Source organism: Rhea pennata, chromosome 5 (assembly GCF_028389875.1).
Source record: "Rhea pennata isolate bPtePen1 chromosome 5, bPtePen1.pri, whole genome shotgun sequence".
Classification (NCBI taxonomy): domain Eukaryota; kingdom Metazoa; phylum Chordata; class Aves; order Rheiformes; family Rheidae; genus Rhea; species Rhea pennata.
This window is the reverse complement of record NC_084667.1, coordinates 38,092,739-38,117,221: the sequence shown is the minus strand read 5'-3', so window position 1 is coordinate 38,117,221 and position 24,483 is coordinate 38,092,739. Positions and strand designations below refer to the sequence as shown.

The 24,483-nt window shown below is 40.1% G+C and overlaps 2 protein-coding genes across 5 annotated transcripts in view; both read right to left on the bottom strand.

Annotated features, from left to right (window-relative positions):
* The window catches only part of CARS1 (cysteinyl-tRNA synthetase 1), a 35,650-nt gene extending 23,629 nt beyond the window's left edge, over window positions 1-12,021 (bottom strand). The window contains exons 1-6 of one of the 2 annotated variants that reach the window (XM_062577142.1): window positions 11,939-12,021; window positions 6,016-6,261; window positions 2,417-2,508; window positions 1,490-1,578; window positions 1,077-1,173; window positions 490-588 (exon numbers count right to left, since the gene is read on the bottom strand). In XM_062577142.1, coding sequence (XP_062433126.1) covers window positions 490-588; window positions 1,077-1,173; window positions 1,490-1,578; window positions 2,417-2,508; window positions 6,016-6,261; window positions 11,939-11,963 — 648 coding nt within the window. In that variant the 5' untranslated portion in view covers window positions 11,964-12,021. The remainder of the gene's footprint in view (window positions 1-489; window positions 589-1,076; window positions 1,174-1,489; window positions 1,579-2,416; window positions 2,509-6,015; window positions 6,262-11,938) is intronic. The other variant, XM_062577143.1, reaches the window with a different exon arrangement.
* A 428-nt stretch (window positions 12,022-12,449) lies between these two features.
* LOC134140896 (tumor necrosis factor receptor superfamily member 10A-like) lies at window positions 12,450-23,142 on the bottom strand. Of its 3 annotated transcripts, none has more exons than XM_062576576.1 (10): window positions 22,978-23,142; window positions 21,494-21,587; window positions 20,534-20,665; window positions 20,219-20,330; window positions 19,562-19,635; window positions 18,759-18,854; window positions 17,756-17,790; window positions 14,881-15,216; window positions 14,129-14,177; window positions 12,450-13,294 (listed from the first exon to the last, which is right to left on the bottom strand). In XM_062576576.1, the coding sequence occupies exons 1-10, from the start codon at window positions 23,008-23,010 to the stop codon at window positions 12,999-13,001; spliced, it is 1,257 nt and encodes a 418-aa protein (XP_062432560.1). In that variant the 5' UTR covers window positions 23,011-23,142; the 3' UTR covers window positions 12,450-12,998. The 3 variants fall into 3 exon arrangements, with proteins under 3 accessions (XP_062432560.1, XP_062432561.1, XP_062432562.1); XM_062576577.1 differs by lacking the exon at window positions 22,978-23,142 and adding an exon at window positions 22,380-22,465; XM_062576578.1 differs by lacking the exon at window positions 20,534-20,665.
* Between the last annotated feature and the right edge of the window lie 1,341 nt (window positions 23,143-24,483).

The window sequence follows — 24,483 nt, the reverse complement described above, 5'->3', positions numbered from 1 at the left end:
CTTTGCAGGTTTTTGCTCTTTCTAAATTTTTTAATGATACAGAAGGATAATTCTTACAGGTGTTTACAGTTTAAAAGATTGTGGACATACCACTATTTAATAACTGTTTTGAATAATTACTTTGAGTTTGAATTCTAGCAAACATCCCAGTGCTTTTTGACTTGTTTTCCCAATCTTCCAACAAAATACACATGCACACGCAAAACAGCTCTATGGACATAAAAACCAGGCAAGACTTTTGCACAGATAGATCTTGTCAACTGTGTTGAGAGACTTCAAACCCATACTCCTAAAACAATGGATCCAAGTGACGTGCCATTCCAGTAACAGTTTAATACGTGTTTCAATTTGTGTGGTACCATTTCAATAGAACTGAAACAAGTAGAAAGTTTAAACAAGTAAGTAGCAAGAGCAAAGCTGGAGACATTTAGATGCTTTGCTACATTACAGAATAAGAAGATACTAGAAGGGATTAAGTACTGAGCCGACCTCTGAGGCAGTTTTAATATCTTCAAGTAGCTGAGCTGGTGTTGGTTTGTTCTCTGTATACTGTTCAAAAAGGTAATTTTGTCTTGCTCTCTTGATGATCTAACAAAGCAGAAACATGGCAATATTTTTGTGAAGTGGCATATATTTACAGAATATACAAATAAAATTATTACATAAAAATGACTTTTCAAAATCTCTACAAATTTAACAAACTACAAGAATTACAGGCAGCAATACAAATTAAACACACTTTATGGAGTTAGTTAGGTACTTGAACAGAGTCAATTATATACCTCAACAACAGAGAATGAAAAAGCCCATCGGAACAAGTTATCTTTTGTAAAATGGTTAGTCTCCATAATTTGTAACAGCATTAATTTACACACAAGAAAATATCCTCTGCCAGCATAGGAATGCTAAAGAAACAAGAAAAATCGATGACTTTGTATAAGAAATATATATATCCAAGGTAGTCAGTACACTATTTATCTTGGCTTATGAAATGGCAATTGCATTATTTACATAGAGTTCCCTTACTCCCATGCTGAAACTACATTATTGTAAATTGCAATCTAAAAAGACCTTACCTTATCATCAATATCTGTAATATTCATACAATAGAAAACATCAAATTTAAAATAATCCCTAAAGATTCTTCTCAGAATATCAAATGAGATGTATGACCTAAAAATACAAAAATACGTGGGGGAGTTTTTACTGAACATTTCAAACACATTTGTATTCTAAGCATAAACTACCTTAATTTTGGTGCCAATAAATTTACAGCAATTTTAAATTACTAGTAGATGAGAGAAGGTTTTTATTATACAATGACATAATGTAAGTTATAATATGCTGTTTCTAACCTCAGTTCATGAGTGTTGAATATAACAAGACTATTTTCTAGTAGTACATTCATCTAAATAAAGTACATTTTTCTATTTAATCTTTTGTTTACTATAGAAACTGTCACTTGTATCAAAATCAGGAACTACAGTACCTGGCATGTCCCATGTGAGAAGCATCGTATACTGTTGGACCACAGCAATACCATGTGACCTTTTTTCCATTCTGAGGTTGAAATATTTCCTTAATTAAAAGGGAAGGTAGAGTGAGCAGAAGAGCTTGAAGACATATGGTCTCAGTCCAGTAATACCAAAAGTAAAAGAGCAGAACATGAGAAAGATACTCTGATTTTGATTTACAAAAAAGTAATTGGTAGTCTATTCTCTGTTTTACCACAAGAAAAGACCACCACTACCTTTATCACATAAGAGAGAGAACAGAATGTGGCTGTTTCTGCTATCTACACTCTGTCAAATAAGGTATCAAATTATAAAGAACAGTGACCTGCCTAATCCCAGTCAACATCTGTATACAGAGTGGAAGATTAGGGGTTTTTTTACACTGAAAACTGTTATATACTAAACACACTTCACACATACTTGAATACTAATCCCATATAACATTAGTACTTTTTATTTTCCTCTTTTCCCCAAAGGACTCCCAAAAAAAGGCTACATGAAGTTTTACCAGTATTACATTAACATAATTTGCAAGACATTCTTGCACTGAGAAGATCTAAAGAAAGAAATTCTGATTTTATTTTATTCTGATTTTATTGCGGTTGAATTGCTGGTTATTTTGGATGACAATAACTTGCATGTGTGTACTATATATTTTTTATGCAAAATACACATACATGTGCACATACACACTTGTATGTGTATATTTGTTGTGCACATTGTAACACCTGCCTCTGCAAATGTACTTGAAATAGTACCTTCTGCACCTGCTTGCTAACATCCCACAGAATATAATCCAGAAACCTGTCTACTCATACAGAAGACACGTAAGAAACAAACATTTAGATGACTTTTCTATTTGTGTTTCTGTGCAAAACTCCACTTTTATTACATTCAGTCACCTTATTGCGAGTCAGGCTATTATAGAGGCAGAGTCTAGAATGTTTTGTCCCTTCAGGGGGAGACCAGTGAGGCTGCATACGCTTGCCTTTACCTAGAGAAAAAAATAATTTAGAGAGAACTGAAAACACATTTTTCAAACAGATCCGCAGTATAGCATTTTCTACTTATCACATCATTAAGTTATTTCAAAAGAAAAAATAGGTAATTAGACAAAATGGCGCCCTTTCAAGAAAACCAAATCAATTTTGTTAGAGCTTCTTTCAAAGCCACTAAAAGAAATGTAAATGATTTCAATCTAGTTTATTTTCTACTCTGTCTTACCACTCCTATTAACTTTTGATTCAAGTAACAGGAAGGAAGAGGTTATAAAAGTGAGAACATGCAATTCAGAATGTGTTAAAAAGAGCAATGCAATTTGCGTTAACAAGAGCTTTGAAATTTAATAAATTACTAATAAAATCTTATGTCAGTCCTGGGTTTTCTGCAATGCCACTGATTTTACCATGACTGCATATTATAGATGTCACACAGAATCTGCAAAAAATCTCCAGAGACTGGACTTAGTCTCTAGAGCCAATATTGACAGAATATGTGTACTTAGGGTGAGAGGGAGAGCAGACTGAAAGGTTTAGAAAGAACCTCAGTTTTTTATCATACATTCTTCTTGTGTATACAAAGCATTTTTGAACATACTCATTTACCACAAACATGCTCCAGTGCAGCAAAAGGCTAAATTCTGCCATTACAAAGAGTCAATGAAACCCAGGGTAACATTAATGACAACACTCAAAGGAGCTGCAAAGAAGTATCATTGCTATACTTGGTGGGAATTTCAACTTTTTGAAACCTGTCTTTGACTCAGTAGGAATAAAGAAGCTTTGCTACCTCCTGAAACACTGCAGTTGTATGTTGCTGAACCATAATAGAAATTTTTAAATGTTACGTATATACAAAGCATATAACAAATTTCAAAGCAAAATGAAACAGTGTTGTCAAAACAGAAAGTTTATACCTCATCATAACACTTCAACATTTTCTTTTCAAATTTCTCGTTTTGTTTTCAGTATTTTTCTTCCAGAATGTTACTGTGGTAATTGTGTTCAGGAAGAGTTTTAGTTCAACAAATCAATGCTTATTGAACAAAAATCTTTTATTTTTATTGCAACTTAACAAACAGTCTACCAAACAATCTTGTTTTAAATACCTGGTCAGCTCAAGCCAAAGCACTATACTTCAAAACACTGAAGATTCATTTAACGTGGAACATGCTATATTTCCTGTTTGTGTTAGACCTACCTTATCTTCTTACTTTTGGAAAGGTGGCATGTCCCTGCACACTGCAGCTTTTAGCTCTTCTGCTCTGATGCATGAACTGGATGGGAAAGGGGAGGTTTATTCTTGCTTTTTTTTCCCCCCCTTTGCTTTAATTTTTAAGAAACGATGTAGTTATTAAACTGATATTTTTCCAAAGAAACGTATGAGCACATTCTCTCTCAAAGTTGCAGTTTGCTATGCATTGGCCTGATTACAAATGTAATGATGTTAAACTGATTATCACATTAACTTGGAACGAAAGCAAAACAGGAAATTCAGAAATGCAACAGGGTTTCCAGGCTAACATATACATTACCCTCTGTAACAATTCTCATGGTATGCATTTTAACTGCAATTAAAATATTGTACAAACTGTTTGTTTTGACAACAAAATTGTCTTTGCTGATCCTATGTTTCAGGATGCTCTTCATTAAGTCTGTTTCCCCAATATTATCATATGATTATTTTGACTGAAAAAAACACAGCTAATGTAGATTGTATTTTAAAAAAAAAGAAAGAAAGAAAGACTCTTCCTCACCTTCCTTTTTTCAATAACTGCCTAAACCAGAGAAAAAGATTTCTGTGGATCCATAGCATAGAGTTAATATATGCATTTATTCTAAACATTTTATTGTCAGTATTTGAACATAACACTTCAAGTGCAAGAGTAACCTATCCTAATGCAAATCATATCAAGGTATGGATTTGTTTACTGTTTGATTTACAAAGATTGCACTGGCATGCTTATTTGCGGCTCAAGTTTCCCTCAGGGTAGACAGTCTATGTGGGTTAGCATAATAAAACATAAATCTGTAAAGCTTTCTTTACTTAAAACCACACTAAACATAAAAAAGCCCCAGACACTGCATCCTAAAGTCCTCATCTCCAAAGTTAGGTGTCATGTTATGCCTACTACACAAACACCAAGGAGACAAAAAGTGTACTCTTTGATCTGTTGAAGTACATCTCTTGTTTGTAGTAGTCATTCGCTGGCTGAACAGAAGTCCATTTGCCCTAATCCACCTCTGGAGCTCTCCAATACACACAAAAACCCACTGATATACTAATATCCAAGTTCTATGAAATGTGGCCAGTTAGTATGTCGTTTGTGTACTGAACACTGCAGAACACCCGTTCAGGACTTCTCTGACACATATATAAGTGGCAAAGATAACGAGACACAAGCTTTCAGAAAGAGATTTATCATCAAAGAATTAACGAATAGGAAGACAGAAAACTTTTCTTGTATTGCTCCACCCTGATCCACAAAATTTTGCAGGTGAATTGGAGTTAGTGGCATTAAATCTACTATCAGAGACAGCAGTGCAGCTGAGATCCCTTTACTGCTGAAAGGAAATCAATAAGCAGTGCAAACCCATGCAGGTGCGCGCGTGCACACACACACACACAAGATCTACTTGCAGCAGTCTAATTTGAACTGCTAGTCTGCTAGGAACTGAAAACAGATATGATGACAGGTTGTGAGAAGATGGCAGTGGAATAATATTAGTCAACAACCTTCAGCAAAAATGACAAAGCAGACATCAGGCATTCATTTACAGATATTGCAAGAGCTACACAATAGCTCTGTGCGGTTACTGTTAATTATTTCATGACTCCCTGAAGAAGGATGTCACCACAAAGCAATTAAATTAGGCTAGCTCACTGAAAACATCTCAGGAGAGTGATGCAGCTCCCAAAAATGCCTGCACCCATGTTTACACAATGACTTAGATTAACTGGTTAGTATTTCCTCAAAACATCAGCAATCCTTAAATCACCAGGGTTAAAAGAATCCCAAATATTCTTTTCAAAATTCACCTTACGTTAATAACACTCTTCAGAGGCTGTATTCAGTTTACTACAAATTTGTATACCATATAAGAACTATTTAGCTACCCTTGAGAGGAAAAAAAATGTGGACTGAGCAAATTCTAATATTTTATTTTTCTTAATATTATATTATTAAAAAAAAAAAAACACATTCTTTCACTATTCCAATGGCTAGCTTTTTAAAGAAGATAAAAATAATAAATTCTGTACATTTTCCAATCAAGGAAATACAGAAACAGAGCTTTAACATTCAAATAGCTCAGGTCCATCAATTACACTGTAACTGTATGCAAGCAGAACTTCATGACCTTGAATACAAGCTGATATGGGAAATATTAAAGTGTGCAAGAATATCTAAAGACTGGAAAGGAACTTTTAGGAGTTCTTAGCAATAAAAATCAATGCAATGTAGGCTAGATTTTAACTTGCCCACCAATTCCATATTACTCACTTGTTTGAAGTTTACAAGGCTCATTTTTTTCACTGCTGCCATCATAGATTGCTTCTATGTGTCTGTACCACCGGACAACATGGAAATACTGGTCCTCAGGTGGCCCCAAAAACTTTCTGAATACCTCCACATCTGCATGTGAAAATGTGAACCCCTGGATATAACTACGAGTGCTCAGGTATTCATTCAAAGCCTTCACCCTGGCTTCCTCTTCTCTAATGCTCAGAATAAAACTGTAGCTGGAAGCTGTAAAGACAGAGGCACAGGACATTTGGTCAGAATTAAAACAGAAAGGAGATCCCATGACCAAAATATATCTCTGTATTATTTAATACAAGATACTGAATAACTATGTATTTTCTATTAATAGGAATATGTTCTTCCTGTGATAAGTTTTTTGGGGTAGTCTTTAAAAAGAATAATAAGGACCAAAGCACATATCCTTTCATGATGAAGTATATTTTACTTGAAATTGGAGGAAATTCTCCAAACACAGCAAGCTTCATCAGTCTCTTCTCTACTCTACCCTGCTGAAACACTGATCCTGCACAGATTTAAATATGTGGTTAATTTTATACACTACGGATAAGCTGTGAATACTTCTACTGAAGTTGAGTATACCCTTAAGCCTTCACACTACTTGGGCCAATATATGAGCTCCCAACATGATGCTCAATTACTCCTCTTTGCTCCAACAACTCAAAATTCTTGAATTGTTGCTGCATATTCCCACACTTCTCCTATACCATCTTCTCTCCCCAAACACATAAATAATATTTATTATGAGTAAGATCTACACAGATCATACAGAAAGATACTAGAGCATGCGCCTCCCTCACAATTTTTTTAATTCCTTGATTGATTTGGTAAATATGCAAATTAGACTTAATTATATCTCACTTTATGAATGCAGGAACATGTTGCTATGGAGAAAGGTGATGGATCATTCCATGACTACTTAGTAGGGCAGCTCACAGCAATGTCAAGCCCCATACAAGTCAGTGTGCATGAAGCACTGTGGAAATTAGAGCATCTGTGCTAGAACTGACATTAGGACACCTAACATTGTTATTTTTCTACAGTGATTCAACATTTCTAACTCTGTTCATGTTCAAAGCATTGTATAAAAATTAAGCTAACATCTTGCTTAGGCAGTCAGTCAAGAAGATAATTTAAGATGTAGTCAAGGTCATAGAGCAATAAAGTGAGGGAGGCATTATTAGAACACATGTCTCTACTCCCAAAACCCATAAAAGACCACTGTCACAACTGCAGTTTTCTTTTAAATAGTACAAAGATGTTTTTCTTCATGAGTAGTTCCCAAAGCACTGAAGGTGCTCACAGACCAATGCTTTTGGAAAGAGAAGGATAAAAGGGCATGAGGGACAAGTGATGGTACAGAGAGGATGTGAAAAACTGGAGAATTAGAAAGTTTTTTCCAAATGTGTGCAAATATCATCAGTTAAGAAAGATTTTAAGAGCAGCCTATTTCCTACATAGGGAAATTAATTATCAAAATATTCAATTTAAATTTAAACAGCTGCTCTTCTGGTGCGTACAAGTTAAGAACATTTCTCTACACCGCTTCTTTTAAATTTAAAATAGAAAGAATAACAGACTAGTCTGTTACATCATTCAGCAGCCATAACAATACCTGTACAACCTAAGCGCAACACGACAGGACAACACGTACTCAAAATGACATGTGGCAGCTAGATCAAGTATGTTTGTGTTTGACTCTCTGTGAGCATAACTGAAATGCAGTGGCACATCATTTCAGAGTCCAGTAAAATTAATAAAAAAAAGATCAGTGATAGAAAAAACTCAAAGGTCACAAGAGTCACTTAAACTTCACACACAAATGCAAAGTCAGATTCAATCCTTCTGAAGGGTTACTCATGCAGTTGTCCATTATGAATAAGAAACAACAAGTAAACAATGGACCGTGACTAGACATTATGGGCTTGTCTTACACAGTTGTAGAGAACTCGGCTTTGGACCACACAGTTAGTTTTACTAGAAACATTTCAGATTCCTAAATATTCACTGATGGTTATCATCACAGACAGAATTCCACATGAAATAGTTTGAAATAGTTATGTTCATTAACTATGGAGACTTCAGACATAAATCTTCCTCTGATGTTAGTTTTGCATCAATGAATCATATGAGGGAGAAGAGCAAAGAAAAGAAAGAAGACAGGAATAAACTGTGTAGAAATGAATCTATATCTCAAAGAAAAAAATCTTTGAAGATCTATTGCAAGGAAAGCAACACTGTTTGCAAAGTATTATTAGGGTTATTATGACCATTATTTATACATCAGGATACTAATGGGAAATAACTCGGTAAATCTGAAGCACTAAAGTGCCTTCCAACCACATCTGTAAACCAATCTAAAAGGGAAGTTGTACAAACTTACACATAAATACAACAAAGATAACAGAATCTGTACATGCTAATTTTGGTGAGGAGAGACGGCAAATACTGCCTGCAAATGTCTGTACCAGTTCAGCCGTGATAAGCACATCAGCTAAAAAATTACTTCTAACAACTTTGGCATACACTTTAACATTTGAAATTATAAAGTTTGACATTATGTCTACCTGTAAGAGAAGCAGACTTAAAAGTGTAATACATCAAAAAAACAGATAGCCCAGGAGACCTAAAAGGAATGTCTTATGTTGAGACTGGTCACTGATTAAAATTCAGCCCAAAGTCCAAGTCCAAGACAACACACAAAAGTAACTGTGGTACAGCATGAGCACACCTGAGCTAGCTGTGGACAAAGTTTCTCAGGGAACAGCAGCAGCTGAGCCACAGCAGTCACAAGCTGCCAGCAGACTACTGTGCAAATATGAGTTTCTCACATCGGTATCACAGTCTGTATTGAGCTCCAAACTTCCTTTTCTAGATTAACTGCTACCATAAAAACCACAATAGCTAGCTTAAAGCTAGCACAGGTGTATTTGGCACTATACTGCAGTTAGATTCAGAGATACAAGCAAATTTGCTATGCTTGAAAGAGGGCTCAGTGATCAGTGCAAATCTGAAACTCCTCTGAGCATCCTACATCAATATACGTAGGACTAATCATTCCCCCTTTTGGCTTTCTGGTGAGTAGCTCCAAACTGGATCAAAGTAACAAAACAAAACTCTTCTCCTGGACCACACCATGATCTCCTGGGAAGAAAGAAGGAATAGGATAACATCATCTTTTAGAAACCAATATATCACAAGGAAATCATTTCTTGTTAAGCAAGAGAAGTCATTCAAAATTCTCTTCACATAAAAGTCTGTTCCAATTTCATTTTTATCACTTCAAGAGTAGCCAGTCTAGGGAAGCTTGTTTTCCCGTGATTTATCTCCTGCACGTTCAATTCCCTCCCCTCAGTGTCTCCATTTCCAAGTACAATATCCTTAAATTCACCACACATCCCCACTGAAATATGTTTCCTCTTTCTTCTCAAGTGCTCAGTCCCCCTTTCCCCACACTCTTCAATAACCCTCTCTTACATTTCCAATCCACCTTTGCTTAGCCCATCAACATGGCAGGAGGCAGTTTGTCTGGTGAATGGTTTGGAGTTTTTCTTATTACCTACACAGTACTGACCAGGCAGCTGGCTGCTACCTTTCAACATAGGAGGTAGAGGCTGAATTTTCCCTGCCTTTTCCTCAATCAGGCCACTGAAAAGGTCTCCGTCTGACTCTAGTAGCTCCTGATTTTAGAGAACTTGTGAAAGCTTAAGTGCTCTGCTCCATGGTCAAATTTAATTAACATCAATCAATGGATTCAAAACCTGCTGAGGGAGAAGGGCCAATGATCACATAAAGGACTGAGCTTCCCAACTCCTTCTGTTTTGGGGAACCAGACTAACAAACAGTCCTTCTCTCCGATAGTAATTTTTTTTCTCCCTAGACAATTACAGTTGCTGCTACTCAATACTATTAGGAAGCGTCTTCTTGACAACAAAAAAGCAAGAACACTGCTAAGCTGTTGCATAACACTGAATGTTAACTCATATGAATGGAATGTCCATAAGTATCAAATCACATCACTCAGTAACAATGCCTTTCAGAAAACAAGCGCTGGCCATGAGTACTGCAGAAGCAGCAAAATAAACTCAAAACCCCCTGTAAAAATCAATATTAATAATGTAACAAATGTGACATTTCTCCCTGTGTTAAAAGTCATTTCCAAAAAAAAATCCACTGTAAACATACAGGTGTATGATCTCTTTGGGCACTGTAGTTGTAACACGTCCTTCTTTCCATAGGCAGAATGTTTTGGCTATTAAACGGCACTATGAACTCATTCGGAAAACTGCAGCAATGTACAAACTCCAAGGTGTAAGATTGTTTCTACATTTGCACAGAAAATAGTTTTTTAATTATGATGTACAATCCACATAATACCAAATTCTATGGAAAACTTTCACTTTTACAAACTTGAAATCTACAATAAGAGAACATTCTTCACATGATCCAGTAAGCTATCTTGAAAAAAAGCAGGGAGTTACTTCACTTCAGGGAAAAACTAGGTTTCTCAAGCTTCCCCAAACCTACTAACCTTGTCAGTCATACTTTGAGTCAATGCTAATGTTCCTGGATTTCTGCAGAGGTATGCTTTGAGAAAAAAACTTAGACCATTCTAAATATTTTAAGATTTAATTTCTCTTCCAACTTGATTTTTTTTATGAGCTGTTTTTAATCTGTGAAAGGTAAGTGTAACATGCTTCATTATCGATAGTGCTTCAGATTGCAAAGCTACTGGTGTGGCCAGCAGGAATGGGCAAAAAAACCCCCATCTGATCAGCTTAGATGAACTATCCTTTTCCATAAAAATTTCAGAAAAAAAAGAACATATGTAGCTACCTACAGTATGCAGAACATAGCATACAGCTTGAGAGAGAGAAAGAAAAAAAAAACCTTTTCAAGACTCATATACTGGTGTTGAGAACCTTTTAGTACAACAGGGATGTTTAAGATGGGACATCCCACCAAGGAGGAGCTACTTAGTCCTGTTCACTTTAGCCTTGTGAGTTCCACTTTCACTTTTCATGAACTGAAATAAAACGTAACAATTACAATCTAAAGTAAAATGCAAATACTATTTGTCCACTAATAAATTTAACTGACCTGATACTTTGGGGAGTAGGGAGCAAAGGGGAGATTATTAACTAAGACACTGGAAATAAATCTGAAAAAGCCAGTGCATTGACCAGAGTAAGTATTTCTGGACTCTGTCACATAGGAACGTTACCTGCGAAGGAAAGGAACTTTCAGGCGATAAAGAAAAAAGGACAAACCTTGAAGTCTAAAGATCCTTAACTGGCAGGACAAAAAACTTCCTACCCCGTACATACCACAATGGCCCTTCACACTGGTATGACTGGTAATCCAAGCTTCCATTTGTTACAGTAGGGCCAAAAATTACAGGACTACCTTGGTCCTGCTTCCGTATGGAAGTGCACCGTGTAAGCCAGCACTGAACCACGGCCCCAGAAAAGCCTGGAAAAGCCAAAGTCCAGGCGGGAGCGCGAGTGAGAGCATACGGAGACGGCAAGGGAAGGGCACTCGGGAGCCGGAGGCAGCCGAAGGACAGCGTGCAGCGGCAGGACCCCCGCGGGGCGAGCAGTCGGGCCCCGCGCAGGGGCAGGCCCACGCGCTGGGCCCGCACGCCTTTTCCACGGCGCATTCCCACGCGAGTTTCCCCTCACGACGCTGCCACGCGCCGCGCTGGCCCGCGCCCCTCGTGGCTGCATGACGTCACGGCGCCCACCTGCCGCCGTGACAGCGGCGGGCCGTGACGTCACGCCGCCGAGCACCTGCCGCGCCGTGACGCGGGGCCCGCGCGCCATGACAGCGCCGCCGGCCGCCCTCCCCCCCGCGCCCGGCCGGGCGCCGCTGGCCACCGACCTACCCTGCTCGGCGGCGGCCGCTGCCATCCTGCTGCTGCTCCTCCTCCCGCCGCTCGCGAGCTGATGCAACAGCGTGCCCGGAAGCGGCGCCCCGCCCCTTCCGACGCTACTTCCGACCAGCGGGGCGTCACCACGGCAACGGGGGGGCGCCGCCGCGCTCCCGGCGCGTGACACCGCCGCGGGGCGGAGCCGCGCCGCTGATTGGCCGCCGCTCCCCCTTCCCCGCCCACGCTGCGTTCCCGCCAAGCGGCGGGCGAGGGCCGTTGGGCGACGGCGCGCGCGGGCTCGCCTCAGGGCGGCGGCCGTTGCGCCCCGCCGTGGGCTGCGGCTGTCGCCCCGTCCCGAGCGGTTTATGCGCCGGGTTTCTGGGGGAAGGCACCAGAGGGGCAGCCACACCCTGACAGCTGGCAGGCCGAGGCTGCGACGCCCTAAAACCTACCACGCGCTGATCCTGCCTCCCGCTGAGGCGTTACGGACTGTACGGCAGAGCCAAGCAATCACACAAGACTGTCATAGCTTCTGGCTCTACATGGTTTTATTGCTGTACTTTAAAATAACAGTTCTTAGGATACCAAAGGCTTTGTCTCCTAAGACAAACAGAACAGGATTGTTTCAAAAACCAGTACAGTTAAACCTCTCAAAACAATAGCAGCCTTTCTGCTCTTAAAAAAATAACACCGTTCATGGTTTACTACATAACAGCTAGATAAGGCACAGTCCACATCCATCCGCCCATGAAGGAAAAGCCACCAAAGTGCCTCACACATTGCCATTTGGTAGCCAAGTTTAATACAGCACAACTAAAATGACCTTAAAGAACAACACAACCAGAGTCCTTGTCATGGCTAGCCACTGACCATATCAAAGCACTTTTGACTCCCTGAGTCACTGAAGGGTAAGAGGATATCCTGAAGTCAACCCTAATAGTTTTACTAGCAGTCTGTTGACATCCTCATATATAGAAAATTCATAGACGCATATGTACAGAAACATTTATAAAGTCAATTTAGAAATGTTAATCTGTGACTTGCAACTTGTTATGTTATTACCTTTTCAGAAACGTTAATCTGTGACTTGCAACTTAGTTATAATGTTATTACTTTTTAAAGAGTTCAATACATTATCATAAGCCTTGATATCTAGATGGCTTAACTCATCCAATAACTTAATAATAGATTGTTTCTCTCCCAGTGTGTTTTTCCAGATGAGAAGCATTTGATAATTTTGCTCTCTTATATCATTAGGGTGGTCATAAATAATTTTATCAATAGCATTCTCCTTCAGATAAGTTCTCATAAGCCACCTCCATTTTTTCAGTGGTACTTCATTTATAAAAGCCTCAAAGGTATCTCTCAGTTCTGAAAGAAAAAAGAGAGATCATGTTAGATTCTAAAAATACAGATTTTTTTGATAGCTAGAATACATGTGCTTGTACTAGCTTTTCCATTAGTTTTTATCAAATGCATGCACAGAGCAAATAGCAACAATGAAGTTAGCACCTAAAAAGGATAACAAATAGGTTTCTTGCTCAAAACCATCTTACCAAAAACCAAAGGGACCAGTCTACATATCTTTAAGTAGCCTCTTAAGATGAGATACTATTCAGTAAAGGTGTTTTTGGTGGACATTTCATTGACCTTCACGTCTTTGTTTACTCTTAACAGGGCTCTTCAATGGTAGGGCTGTTACCACTTTGCTACACTATTGGTATAGCTTTGCCATGCAAGACTAGTGTTAGCAAAGCCTTTCATCTGGACATCCAGGCACAGCATGCTGGCTGTGGACAGATACGCGGATATTCAGTCCTGTCTGACATTTCAATGGACATTTGACAGAAAGACCTGCTGCTCTGACCTACATCACAGTCATTAAGGTAAATTCCACTGCTGGAACACAGACTTGTTTAAAAACAAACAAAAAAAGTAACTGGGAACTGTACTTATTCTTAGAAGCATAACTGCATCATAGTCCAGTGCAGAAAAGTCTTGTTTTAAGGAAGAAAGATCCACCACAGCAATTATGGCTTACTTTCTTAAATGCAGTAACAATCTTGTTTCAGTGTATTTTACGATAAAATGAAAGCTTTGTAAATTTAAACAACACTCATTAGCCTCCCTAAATTATTCTTTGAGTAAAGTCAACAAGAGAAAACAAATCACATTCCAAACATCTTCTATTTCTGTAATACTTACCCTTTTGAGAGAGATCTTTAACTATTATTTGATATTTCGGTGCTTTTACCTGTAATATGAAGTTGGACTGTTACTCCAGCAGATCAGAACACTTACAGCAATTATTCCTGAGCCACTTTCACAATACATGGAAAGGAGAGTAACTTTCAGGTGATAAAGACAAAAGGATAAACCTTGAAGACTAAAGATCCTTAATTAGCAGGACAGAAAATTTCCAACTCCTTACATGCCATAATTGTACTTCACACTCATACGACTAGTATTCCAACTTTCTATTTGTCACAGTAGAGGTAAATTAGAGGACTACCTTGGTTCTCCTTCTATATGGAAGTGCATTGTGTAACCCATTGCTTTCACAATACATAACCAGTATAGTTAGGAGCAAGGGGGGTAGTTTTCACAGCATAAATGAAAATTAAGTATTTGAATAAGTAAAGAGAACTGCATGCTGAGAACAGCTACTACTAGCTGCTGAGTGAAGCAAAGTAACACATTTACTGCTATTACAAAAGACTGACTTCTATGTAAATACTGAAAGGGGAGATTGAGAGAGGAGCAGCAGATTAAAGGAGGGACTGAAGTTTGCTTTCCCAAGATATCTCCCAAATTTTTCTATTAAACCCTTAAAGTAAAGCCCCCTTTCCCCTATCATTCTGCCTGAAAACAGCATCTATAACTCAAGTGACAGTTAAAACTTTAACTGAGATTACATTATCTATCAGGGAACATATGTCAAGAACTTTTCTACTTACCATGTGATTTGCTGGCATCCTACCACTTGCCACCTTAAACCAGGCATTCGGACAAGAAGTAGGATTCGGCCTTGTTTTTCCTGATAATGAAGACTTTTTGAGCCTCTTCCAAAACCTTTCTATCTGGCACCGCAAGCTGCTGGGTAGAATGGTGCTTCTCTCAGAAAGCTCAGCACCAGCATCCTCTAGTGATTCGTTTCCTGCTTCTGAGTTAATGCTGGTATGTGCTTTACCTTCCAGGTTCTCCCCAGACTTCTCATTCTCTGTGCTGGCTGCATTATTTGCAGCTGTCTCCACTTCAGATAAAATGAGACTTTTAATACCACCTTCAGATTCCTGCAAAGAATAAGAACATACTAGAGGATGTTTCATAGGTAGGCTTTAAAGGATGGTCTAGAATAAGGAAAAGGAACAGTTTAAGTCACTGGATGTAAGAGAAGTGATAGGAGATCTGCTAACTCGGTAGAGTTACAAATACGTAAAAGTTACAGCCTTTGCAGATTTGGACTTCAGAAGGCTTTAGTCTAAATGCTCCATCTTGCTGGCTGTTCTGCTCCCAGTAGACTGCAGATAAGGCTCACAAGCTACCTCCATAGCAAATAAAGAAAACCTTTTGTAATATCTTTAGTGGTGTGCATTAGTGCTTGTTCCTCTCCAAACATAGAGAAGATAGACCCCTTCTGAGACAGAAGAGGAAGAGATTACACTGCATCCTGCACTTGAGCTGACCTCACAGCCTGCTAATGGTGACAGAGGCCTTGTCAAAGCTTTTGCTTTGCACATCAACATCATAAGAATCTACTGGCTTTTTATTCTCCCCTGCCCCCCCCCCATTAATTTTCCTGTCAGACTCACAGATAGCTTCCTCATTTTTGGCATTGACAGAAAGTCAGCTAATGTTGAAACCAGAAAGCTTTAGTTTTTTTTTGTTGTTGTTGTTTTTTTTTTTTTTTTGAAGGTGAAAAGTGAGAGCCAGTATTGATTTTCTTCCACTGAGCCTTGTATTTGTTAAGATACAACTCCCCCATCAGTGTAAGCCGGTGTGTTTTCTTTCTGTTTGTTCAGGGTCTGTGACCTGCATGTGACAACTATGTGGCTGACAGCATGCATAGATGTGAGGAACCACCCCTCTTATCACCCATGTAATTGTACATCATTTTCATTGAATCCACTTTCTCTTTAAGGGTAGAAAGAAGTTAATCAGGTTGTTCTTATTTATACAGCACAGTTTGTAAATAGGTAAACTAGTGACAGAGCAGCAGCTTGCTGTAAATATTCACTTTTGGAAGGAAATAAAGTCTCTCTGTATGCTTTCTACAGCAGTGGAAGTTCACTGGTACTTCTTTGGAAAGGACAATACACTGGTGCCCAAAGGCCTGGTCTCAGGACTGAGTCAGTGTAATTCTCCTTAGCAAACACCTCTGCTGAAATAGCATACCATCAATAGTTCAAGTGTGTGGATATTATAACTCATGTCTGGACATTTATTTCAAAGCTAAGTGTCACCATACACCAATTTGTGATCATCATAATTTACTGAATTTTTATTCAAAATAAGGAGATGTTATATTTGCCTATTCCTATGCTACAATGTTTTGATCAGTTTTCTGTCATGTTCCTTCATCAGCTTCTACGAGTATACGAAGCGCTGCAAATCTGGCCAGGGCGTAGGGGAAGGCACAACCCAACAAAACCCAATGGGTGATTCAGATATCTGAGCCACTTATGGACCTTAAAAAAAGAAAACAGTTTAAGGTGATGTTTTTAACAGATCTTTCAATTCTTTTCTTTCAGTCTTCAAATATTTAAAATAGCTAAAGTGGATTTTAGCTATTTCAGGTATCTAAGGTTAGACAACAGCTCTGCACCAGGTGAGTAGGACTTCTGCTGGGTGTGGAACAAGGCAGGCAGCAGGGATAAGAATGTGTTGTGTGTGCCAAGAGAGGATTTAGATGCTCATTAAGCTCCCCCCCAAACCCTTAACAGCCTACTGTTATGTCTGATTGACTATACTAATGAGAAAATGTAATTCATTCCCACCTTGCTATACTATTAGAGTGTAACTTAGAGAGGCTAAAGAAAAATAAAAACCAACAACAAAGGTGGCAGCAGCAAGTCACTGATAAGTAAAATTTTTCATGATGTGTGGTAGAATTCTAGACTTACGGTTAGCTCTAGAATTGTTTTTGACTACAAGAGGCAAGGGAAAAACTAGCTTTGTAAGTAGAACATGTCAGCAACCAGGTTTAGCTCAGTAAACCTTTTCAGGGCTATCTCCCTTGAACTGGCATGCACTGAGCCCAGAACCTCAACCTGCTGTCTTTCAGAAAATATTGTCTTATGGTACAGGAAGTTCAATTGCAAGGTCCTGGTCTATGGCTTGTAGCAAAAAACTAGAGGCAGAAGACCTAGTCACTTTTGTCTCCTGTATCATAAGAAAAAATCTTGTGAACAAATAATTTGTATTAAAAGAATGTAAGGAAAGCTACATCAGTGTAGGTAGCTGACATTCACTGGGGGAAAGCAAGCATGAAGCATCAGAGAGGGCTACTTGGATCAAAATATCATTTGGAGACAGTTTGAAGTAACAGCTGGCATTTAGCCTAACTTTTCCCACTTTAAAAGTTTTCTAGTCCCAGGCACTGGAAGTGCTGGAAAGGCCAGCTGCAGCGGATACATACAACTAATGAATACATCAGGCCCTTGCTAGCATCCGGCTCTGTATGAATCACAGCCTGTTGCATCTTGGGAACACACCCTACCAAAAGTGTGCAACGATACAAATCAGAGCTGTCTGCGAGGTGCAGTTAAGCACTATTTTAGTTGCTTGCACTAAGCTTTGTGAAGTTAAATACTTGAACCATTATATACTTACCAGACCTTTTTCTGCATCTTTACTTTTTGAAGCAGCTGGAAAATAAGATAAGTGTATTAGTAACTTACAGAAACTGCAACAAATTAAGTATAGCTGCATTTGTACAAGTTTTACAACGTGAATCAGAGTTTTAATACAAGCAATTTAGTTTCCTCGAACTGTTACCATCCTCAGCTTCCACCAATAGCATGTAAACACTGTTCCTTCATAGAAGACAGATGCATGGTTCTACTTAGTAGAGACCTCAAGGTACTATTCAGCTTTCAAGCCTTCCCCCTACCCCTACTCTCAAAAAAGAAAACCCTTGTGATCCTTAATGTATTCATGGGATATTACAATTTGTATCTGCTTTTGTATTGCTTTTACCGCAGCACAATAAATAAGCCAAGTTTTGAACAAAGTTTATTGTTCTAAATTTAGAACTATTTTCAATTGTATATTTAACTAAACTAGTTGCAAAGATTCTTTACAATAACAGCAAGAAAAGGTTCCTCCTCCCATCCCCAAGAAAATATGTAACTAAATGCAGTGAATTCGCACAAGGCTTACCAGCCTGGCTAACATGCACATTTAAGAGGCTGAAGTGAAGCCAAAGTAGTGATTTGAAAGTAGAAAAAACCCTCTACAGCCAAATACATCCAAACACATCAGGTGAAATAAATCAATAACCTAACTAGTTGCTGCTTTTTGCCCCATTCCTCTGAACTTGCACACAGATTTCCCCCACCACCACCACATACACCCCTCACTATTTTTAGCTGGGTTCTACCAACAAACTGCAAGTAGATAGAATTCCTTTAGAGGACCTTAAGCTAACTTCACTGAATAGATGCTTTAGCTTCAAAGTGAAGTAAGCAATCTCACAGTCAAGCTTTACACATTTACTAACATGAACCAGTCTCCATCTTAGTTAAAGAGGTTCCCTATAAAGCAACACAAAAGACAGGAGGTAGCCTCAGTGCATGCCTTGTTTGGAAAGTTTTTGGATAGTAAAGACAGTTACCTTTATCACTCTTCAATTTTCTAAATACCAAGAAGAACAGCACCAAAATGAAACACACAGAACCAGCTACAATAACCCAAATTAAAGATGCACTTCCTGAAAAAGAAAGGAATAAAATGAATGCCTGAAGCAGTCCACAAGTATTCTGAAATGCAAAAACAATAGTCTTAGCTTAATCTTCTGTCCCAGGAAAGTCACTGCAACCATTGCCAACCTGAACATGCAAGTACTGGTTCACATTGCACACTGCAGTCTCAACAGCATTTAGGGCTTCTATATAAAGCTGCAGTACAACTCCTTACAACTTCTACAAGGCTTTCAGAAGAAAAAACACACAAACAGAAAAAGGAAACAAGCATGCAAAAAGATGGCAAAGATCTTCATGTGCTAAAGTGTCAATAATGCTAATTTCTTCTTCTCTAGTCTGACAGAAGCTACCCACCAGCAAGGTGGATATTTCTTTGTGAGTACTTCTCAGACTAACATAAGATGTGGAAGAAGCCATTTTACTATCTGTAACTTTAAATAGGGTCACTTGTTACAGCTTTTAAAATCCTGGCAATATATGTAACATTTTTCCCTACCAAGGCATTCTTTTGCTTGCAGCAAAATTTAACATAATAGGATGATTTGTCACTACAGCCCTTTAATAACTTGTCTTTAGCAAATAATTTCTGGATTGAAATAGAGAAGCTCTTTAAATACGTCACAGCAGTTCAAGCCTCTATTTTAGAGGCAGCCTTGTCATTCATTGGAAGGCAGAGATTAAACAGACCAAGCTGAGTGATAGTTAGGTGCCAGACCTTGACCAGGTAAACCACATCCTAGGTCCATTGTGGCATTGCAATTCTGAACAATTTCTTTCCCTTCCGGACACCTAAAGCAAATAAGACAATTAGTTGTTCCTACATTTCTAAATCAGATACACAATGCTGCTCAGACCTGTTTTTGGGTAGAGCTTAGAAACACAAACAGAACACATATAAGACAGTATTTGTTACAAGTGCACCTTTAAACAACTTAAGATACTACAAGGTTAAGTAGCAGCAGAGCAAGTTGAAAATCTATGCATGTTGGTCTCTAAGTTGGAGGGGGGAACTAGTAGATGCATTATTCAAGCATCATTCTCTTTAACAGGTAGTTCTGCCTCATGAAATTGTGAGTTGGCTGCTACTGAAAGCTACTGGAAAGCTCATTCAAGTGTGTATGTGGGAAAGTACAAATCTAAAGATAAGACAAATGGGTAAGCATACAGCAATAAGCAACAAGCATAATAGTACCAAAATCTGTATCTTTCTTGGTCTCAACCTTGTTTACTCAAACTCGAAACTTAAATGCATGAATAATGCCACTGGCTTTAAGAGAATTATTCACAGGCTAACAACATCAGGTATGGGCATGGATTGGGCCCTAGTTTTCATGTTTAGTAGAAAGTTGCTTATATTCATTATTGCACTTACTTTGTGCTGCATCTCTGACATATTTCACAGCCCTCAGCAGGGCAGAAGTACCCTTGTTTGCACTGACATTCAGTATCATGTGTCAGAGTGCAAGTCCTCGAAGTTATTTGATCTAAAAATAAAACGTAAGTTAAAAAAAGAAAAAAACAAGATAGAAGTTGCACCTCTTCGCAATTGTGCGTAAATTATACCCTGGCCATAAGGGCAGTTTATTTTTAATATTCTCAATGACTGGAAGTGTAAGAACTAGAGGATTAAGCTTCCCCCATTAAGCAAGGTTTACAGGGGTTAAGACACCAAAGGTTTGTTCAGTACCATCTTTACACAGCTTGCATGGCAAGCATTTTTCCAAGCCATTCGCATGAGCAGTATAGTCTTCTCCTTCAGTGCAAGGGGCACACGTTCCTCTCATGTGTGAAGCATTGCAGTGCTGGGCAACATAAGTACCTATGGAAGAGGAGAACCAGCAGCAGTCCCAAGCAATCATTTAACAACCTGTTATGCTCCTTCACATGTTAAAACATAAAGTAACTTTGCAAAGTTCATTCAACTCCTCCTCACAAAGGAATGATGCTCTGTGCAAATTGATTGGCACCATACTATCAGGAGGCCTGTTCCCAGCTTGCAGCTCAGACAAGGAGCAGCACTGACCAGAACAGCCAGCCTCACCTTTGTGGGGATGCACAGAGCTTCATGGGGAAGCATGAGAACTGGGCCACATGTTGCAACTTGGAGAATCACCAAGGTGTCCAACATGGAGCCACCTCACCTGCGGGGGCATAACAGGCATAGGAAAGATTGCTCACAAGAGTCTATTCGGTTTGAGGTCTCTTTAAATATGACCCATAGCCCTGTGATACTACCCAAGTGCAGGGTGCTTCTTGGCATGAGGCTATGTTAACTCCGCACACATCAGATCAGGGTCACAGCCAAAAGGAAGTTTTATATGCAGATACAGAAATATCAGAATTCCCAGGAGCATGCTCTTTGTGCTCACTAGCTGTCACTACAAACCGCCTTTGAACACTTCATCCTTGGCAGCCAGATATTATGACACACTGCTAAGGCGCGAAGTTCTCCCAGTCACCTCCTGTTGCGCAAGCGGCTCTCGCTTCAAGATGGAGCCCAGCCTTAACCACGCCAGAAAGCCAGCACAGCTTCAGACAACCTTAAGCTTTCACCATATGCAACGTAAAAAGGCAATAACAGCACAATCATCTTAAAGAAAAAAAAGACAGACATCTCTTATCAGAATATAGCCACCTGAAGTCTTACCTGCTGGACAAGATTTACAGCAGTAACCTTCATGCAAGTATTCTCCCTCATCACATTCACCCGCTCTATTTCCAGGAATCATCAACAATGTAACCTACAGCAAAGACAAACAAGTGTTTTCCAATGAATCATCCTCCCCCAACATGATACCATCTCAAGGAAGTGTGCCTGCAGAGACTTGGAAGACATTCAGATGTTCATGGGAAGCCACAAAGAAAACCCAAACTAATTTCTTCTAAGTATTCAACAAACAAGTAATCACAATCACAGAAAATGGGTTAAAGCAGCAGGATGCAATTTAAAAGAAGCAGCAAAATAATTTTAGGAAGCCACTGCCACCTGCCTCCACTTACTTTAATTTCACCTTTCCCTGTTAATAATTCACTACAAGTGAACTTCAGAGGCATCACTATTAAGGTTTCTGTCTAGTGCAAGCAAGGCCTGCAGAGGATTTTTCTCCCCCCCCCCCCCCACACACATCTTTAATTCAGAAGGGTCAGTATTAGTCTTCATTGAGCAAGATGGAGGAAAACCCCAGCAGTTCTCAGAGAACATTTGTTGCTGGCTTTAGTATCTTAATCAAAAAAAGGCAAGTTGAGTCATGAGCAAAAATAACTTACTGTAGCCACAGGAGCATTAAAAAAAAAAATGTAAGAAAGTAACATGCAGCAGCAATGAGAATCGGATGATCAGCCTATGAAGCACCCGGCCCTTCAGTGCTCCAAATAAGGAAAGCACGAAGATCCCGAACGCAGTGAGATTCGGGCTACAACTACAAATAATTAGACACATACATACAAAACAAGGTGGAAAAAAGGAAAAAAAAAAAAAAAAAAAAAAAAGCAGGGAGGAGAGGAAGGGGGGAAAAGCAGAACTCCACATCTACCTAATCAGTGGCTAACTGCTCTCAGCAGGGAATTTCAGAGCCGAAAGCCACATGGTCTCCCTCCCGGCGCCGCCGAAGCGATCCCGCCACCCTCTTTTCGGAGGAGTGAAAGCCTTTTCTTATCATTGCGTAGCTTCCTAAGCCACAGCTTTCTGCAACTAGATAACTGGAGTCCTATTAAAGGAATTAATTCCTGTCTTGTAATTTTAATTTTCACACACACAAAAAAAAAAAAAAAAAAAAAAAAAAAAAAAAAAAACACCCTACACGGCAATTGCTGCTCTCCGGAGCAAGTAACTCCGGAGTTACTTGCTCCGTTACGGGATTTGGGGCCGTATTTCCTTCCCGCTTGCCGTGCGGCTCCTCGGCTAGACTTTCTTACCCCTTTTAGGTGTAGGGCAGGGAAACTCGTTAATTCGGGACCCCCAAAACCCCAGGGAAAGCAGACTAAAGCGGCCGCCGCTTCGCGCCGCGGTCGGAAACGCGCGGAGCCCCGGTGCCAAGCGCCGCCGCGGCCGGGCCGGGCCGGGTCCGCCCGCCCGCCCGAGAGCGGCCCCCGGCCCGGCCCGGCCCGGCCCGGCCGCGGCCCCGCACTCACCGCCACGAGCAGCAGCACCGCCCCGGCTCCCATGGCGGCGGCTGCGGCGCCCCGGCCCTGCCCGGCCCCGCTCCGCTCCGCGCTGGCTCCCGGCACCTTCCGGGGGCGGCGCCGCCGCCGCTTTATCCGCCCCGCCCGCAGCGGCACCTGCGGCCCGCCCCCGGCGCCCCCACCGCCCGCGACCCGCAGGGGCAAAGGAGGAAAAGCGACTTTGACAAAAAGCTTGCAAACCGAACCGGGATTTTGCCCTCCCCCTCCCTCCCGTTTTTTTAATCCCTAAGTGTTCCCAACTTTTTCAACACCAGCTGTTGGCGCTAGGTAAGTAGCAGTGCTGGTGGTAGTGCTTTTCCTTCAAACGACTTTTCACCCCCCCACACACGCACATAGGGAACAGTCGCATCCAGACGCTGAAATTACCTTAAAATTTACAGCACAAGGATGAATGTTTTTTTTTTCCCCTCTTACCTGGATTATTTTTAATTGCCTGCGGCAGTAGATGTTAGAAATTCCTCTGCTGCTGATGTGTAATTAGTTTATGTAGGTTAATAGTTTCATTCATCCAACTGCACCTCTAGTGGTAAGAACATTTGTTTTACTTGACTGCCAAGAACAAGTTGCAGTGAAACCCCTGTGGGTGCATATTACTTGGCAAAATGGAATTGATCCAAGGAATTTCAAGCATTCTCTTAACAGCTACTAAAGCCTTCCTCTTCAACACTGTTTCTCTTTGGCGCTTTTTTTTTTTTTTAAGTAATTATCTTCTAAAATCTGAAATGTACCCAGGAAATATAAATACCTCTACAGAAGAGAAGTTCCTGTCACTAGCTCTAATCCAGTGTCCCAGAGGGAAACCTGCATGATGAAGAAGCCTCTGCTGATGGAGGCCAGAGATGTGCTGACTTGCTGTACATTCAAAGAGAGATGATTTAGGCAGGACATCAGCAAACATATTCGCACATTAGGAGCAAACATTTTCAAGGTTCCTAAGCGACTTTGCATAGCCAGACAGATATTTTATATAGTTCTCTCATAGCCAAAGGTGAAAGGGACCTATTAGAATCACAGAATCAGTAAGGTTCGAAGGGACCTCTGGAGATCATCTAGTCCAACCTCCCTGCTCAAGCAGGGTCACCTAGAGCATGTTAGACAGGGTTGCATCCAGGCGGGCCTTGAATATCTTCAGAGAAGGAGACTCCGCAACCTCTCTGGGCAACCTGTTCCAGGGCTCTGTCACTCTCACAGGGAAGAAATTCCCCCTCACGTTCAGGCAGAACTTCCTGTGCTTCAATTTTTGCCTGTTGCCTCTTGTCCTGTTGCCACTTGTCCTGTTGCATGCAACAACTGAAAAGAGTTTGTCCCCATCCCCTTGACACCCTCCCTTTGAGGAAGGTGTCACCCAGTTTTACACTGCATATAGCACAGGTCAGACTTTCTCAAAAATGAGTGACTAGGGCGATGTCTTCCAAAAAGGCACCCATCTCAACTGAGTGTATCACAGATGATGAA

Bases quoted from the DNA above. Each gene is read 5' to 3' on its own strand.
- LOC134140896 (XM_062576576.1), bottom strand. From the start codon at position 23,010: ATGGGAGCCGGGGCGGTGCTGCTGCTCGTGGCG. The intron at 19,636-20,218 runs GTAAGTGCAATA...TATTTGCTTTAG, and splicing joins TGTCAGAGATGCAGCACAAA to GTGTCCGGAAGGGAAAGAAA. The intron at 18,855-19,561 runs GTCTGGCACCTA...TTTCTTTTTCAG, and splicing joins ATGTGGTTTACCTGGTCAAG to GAAGTGCATCTTTAATTTGG.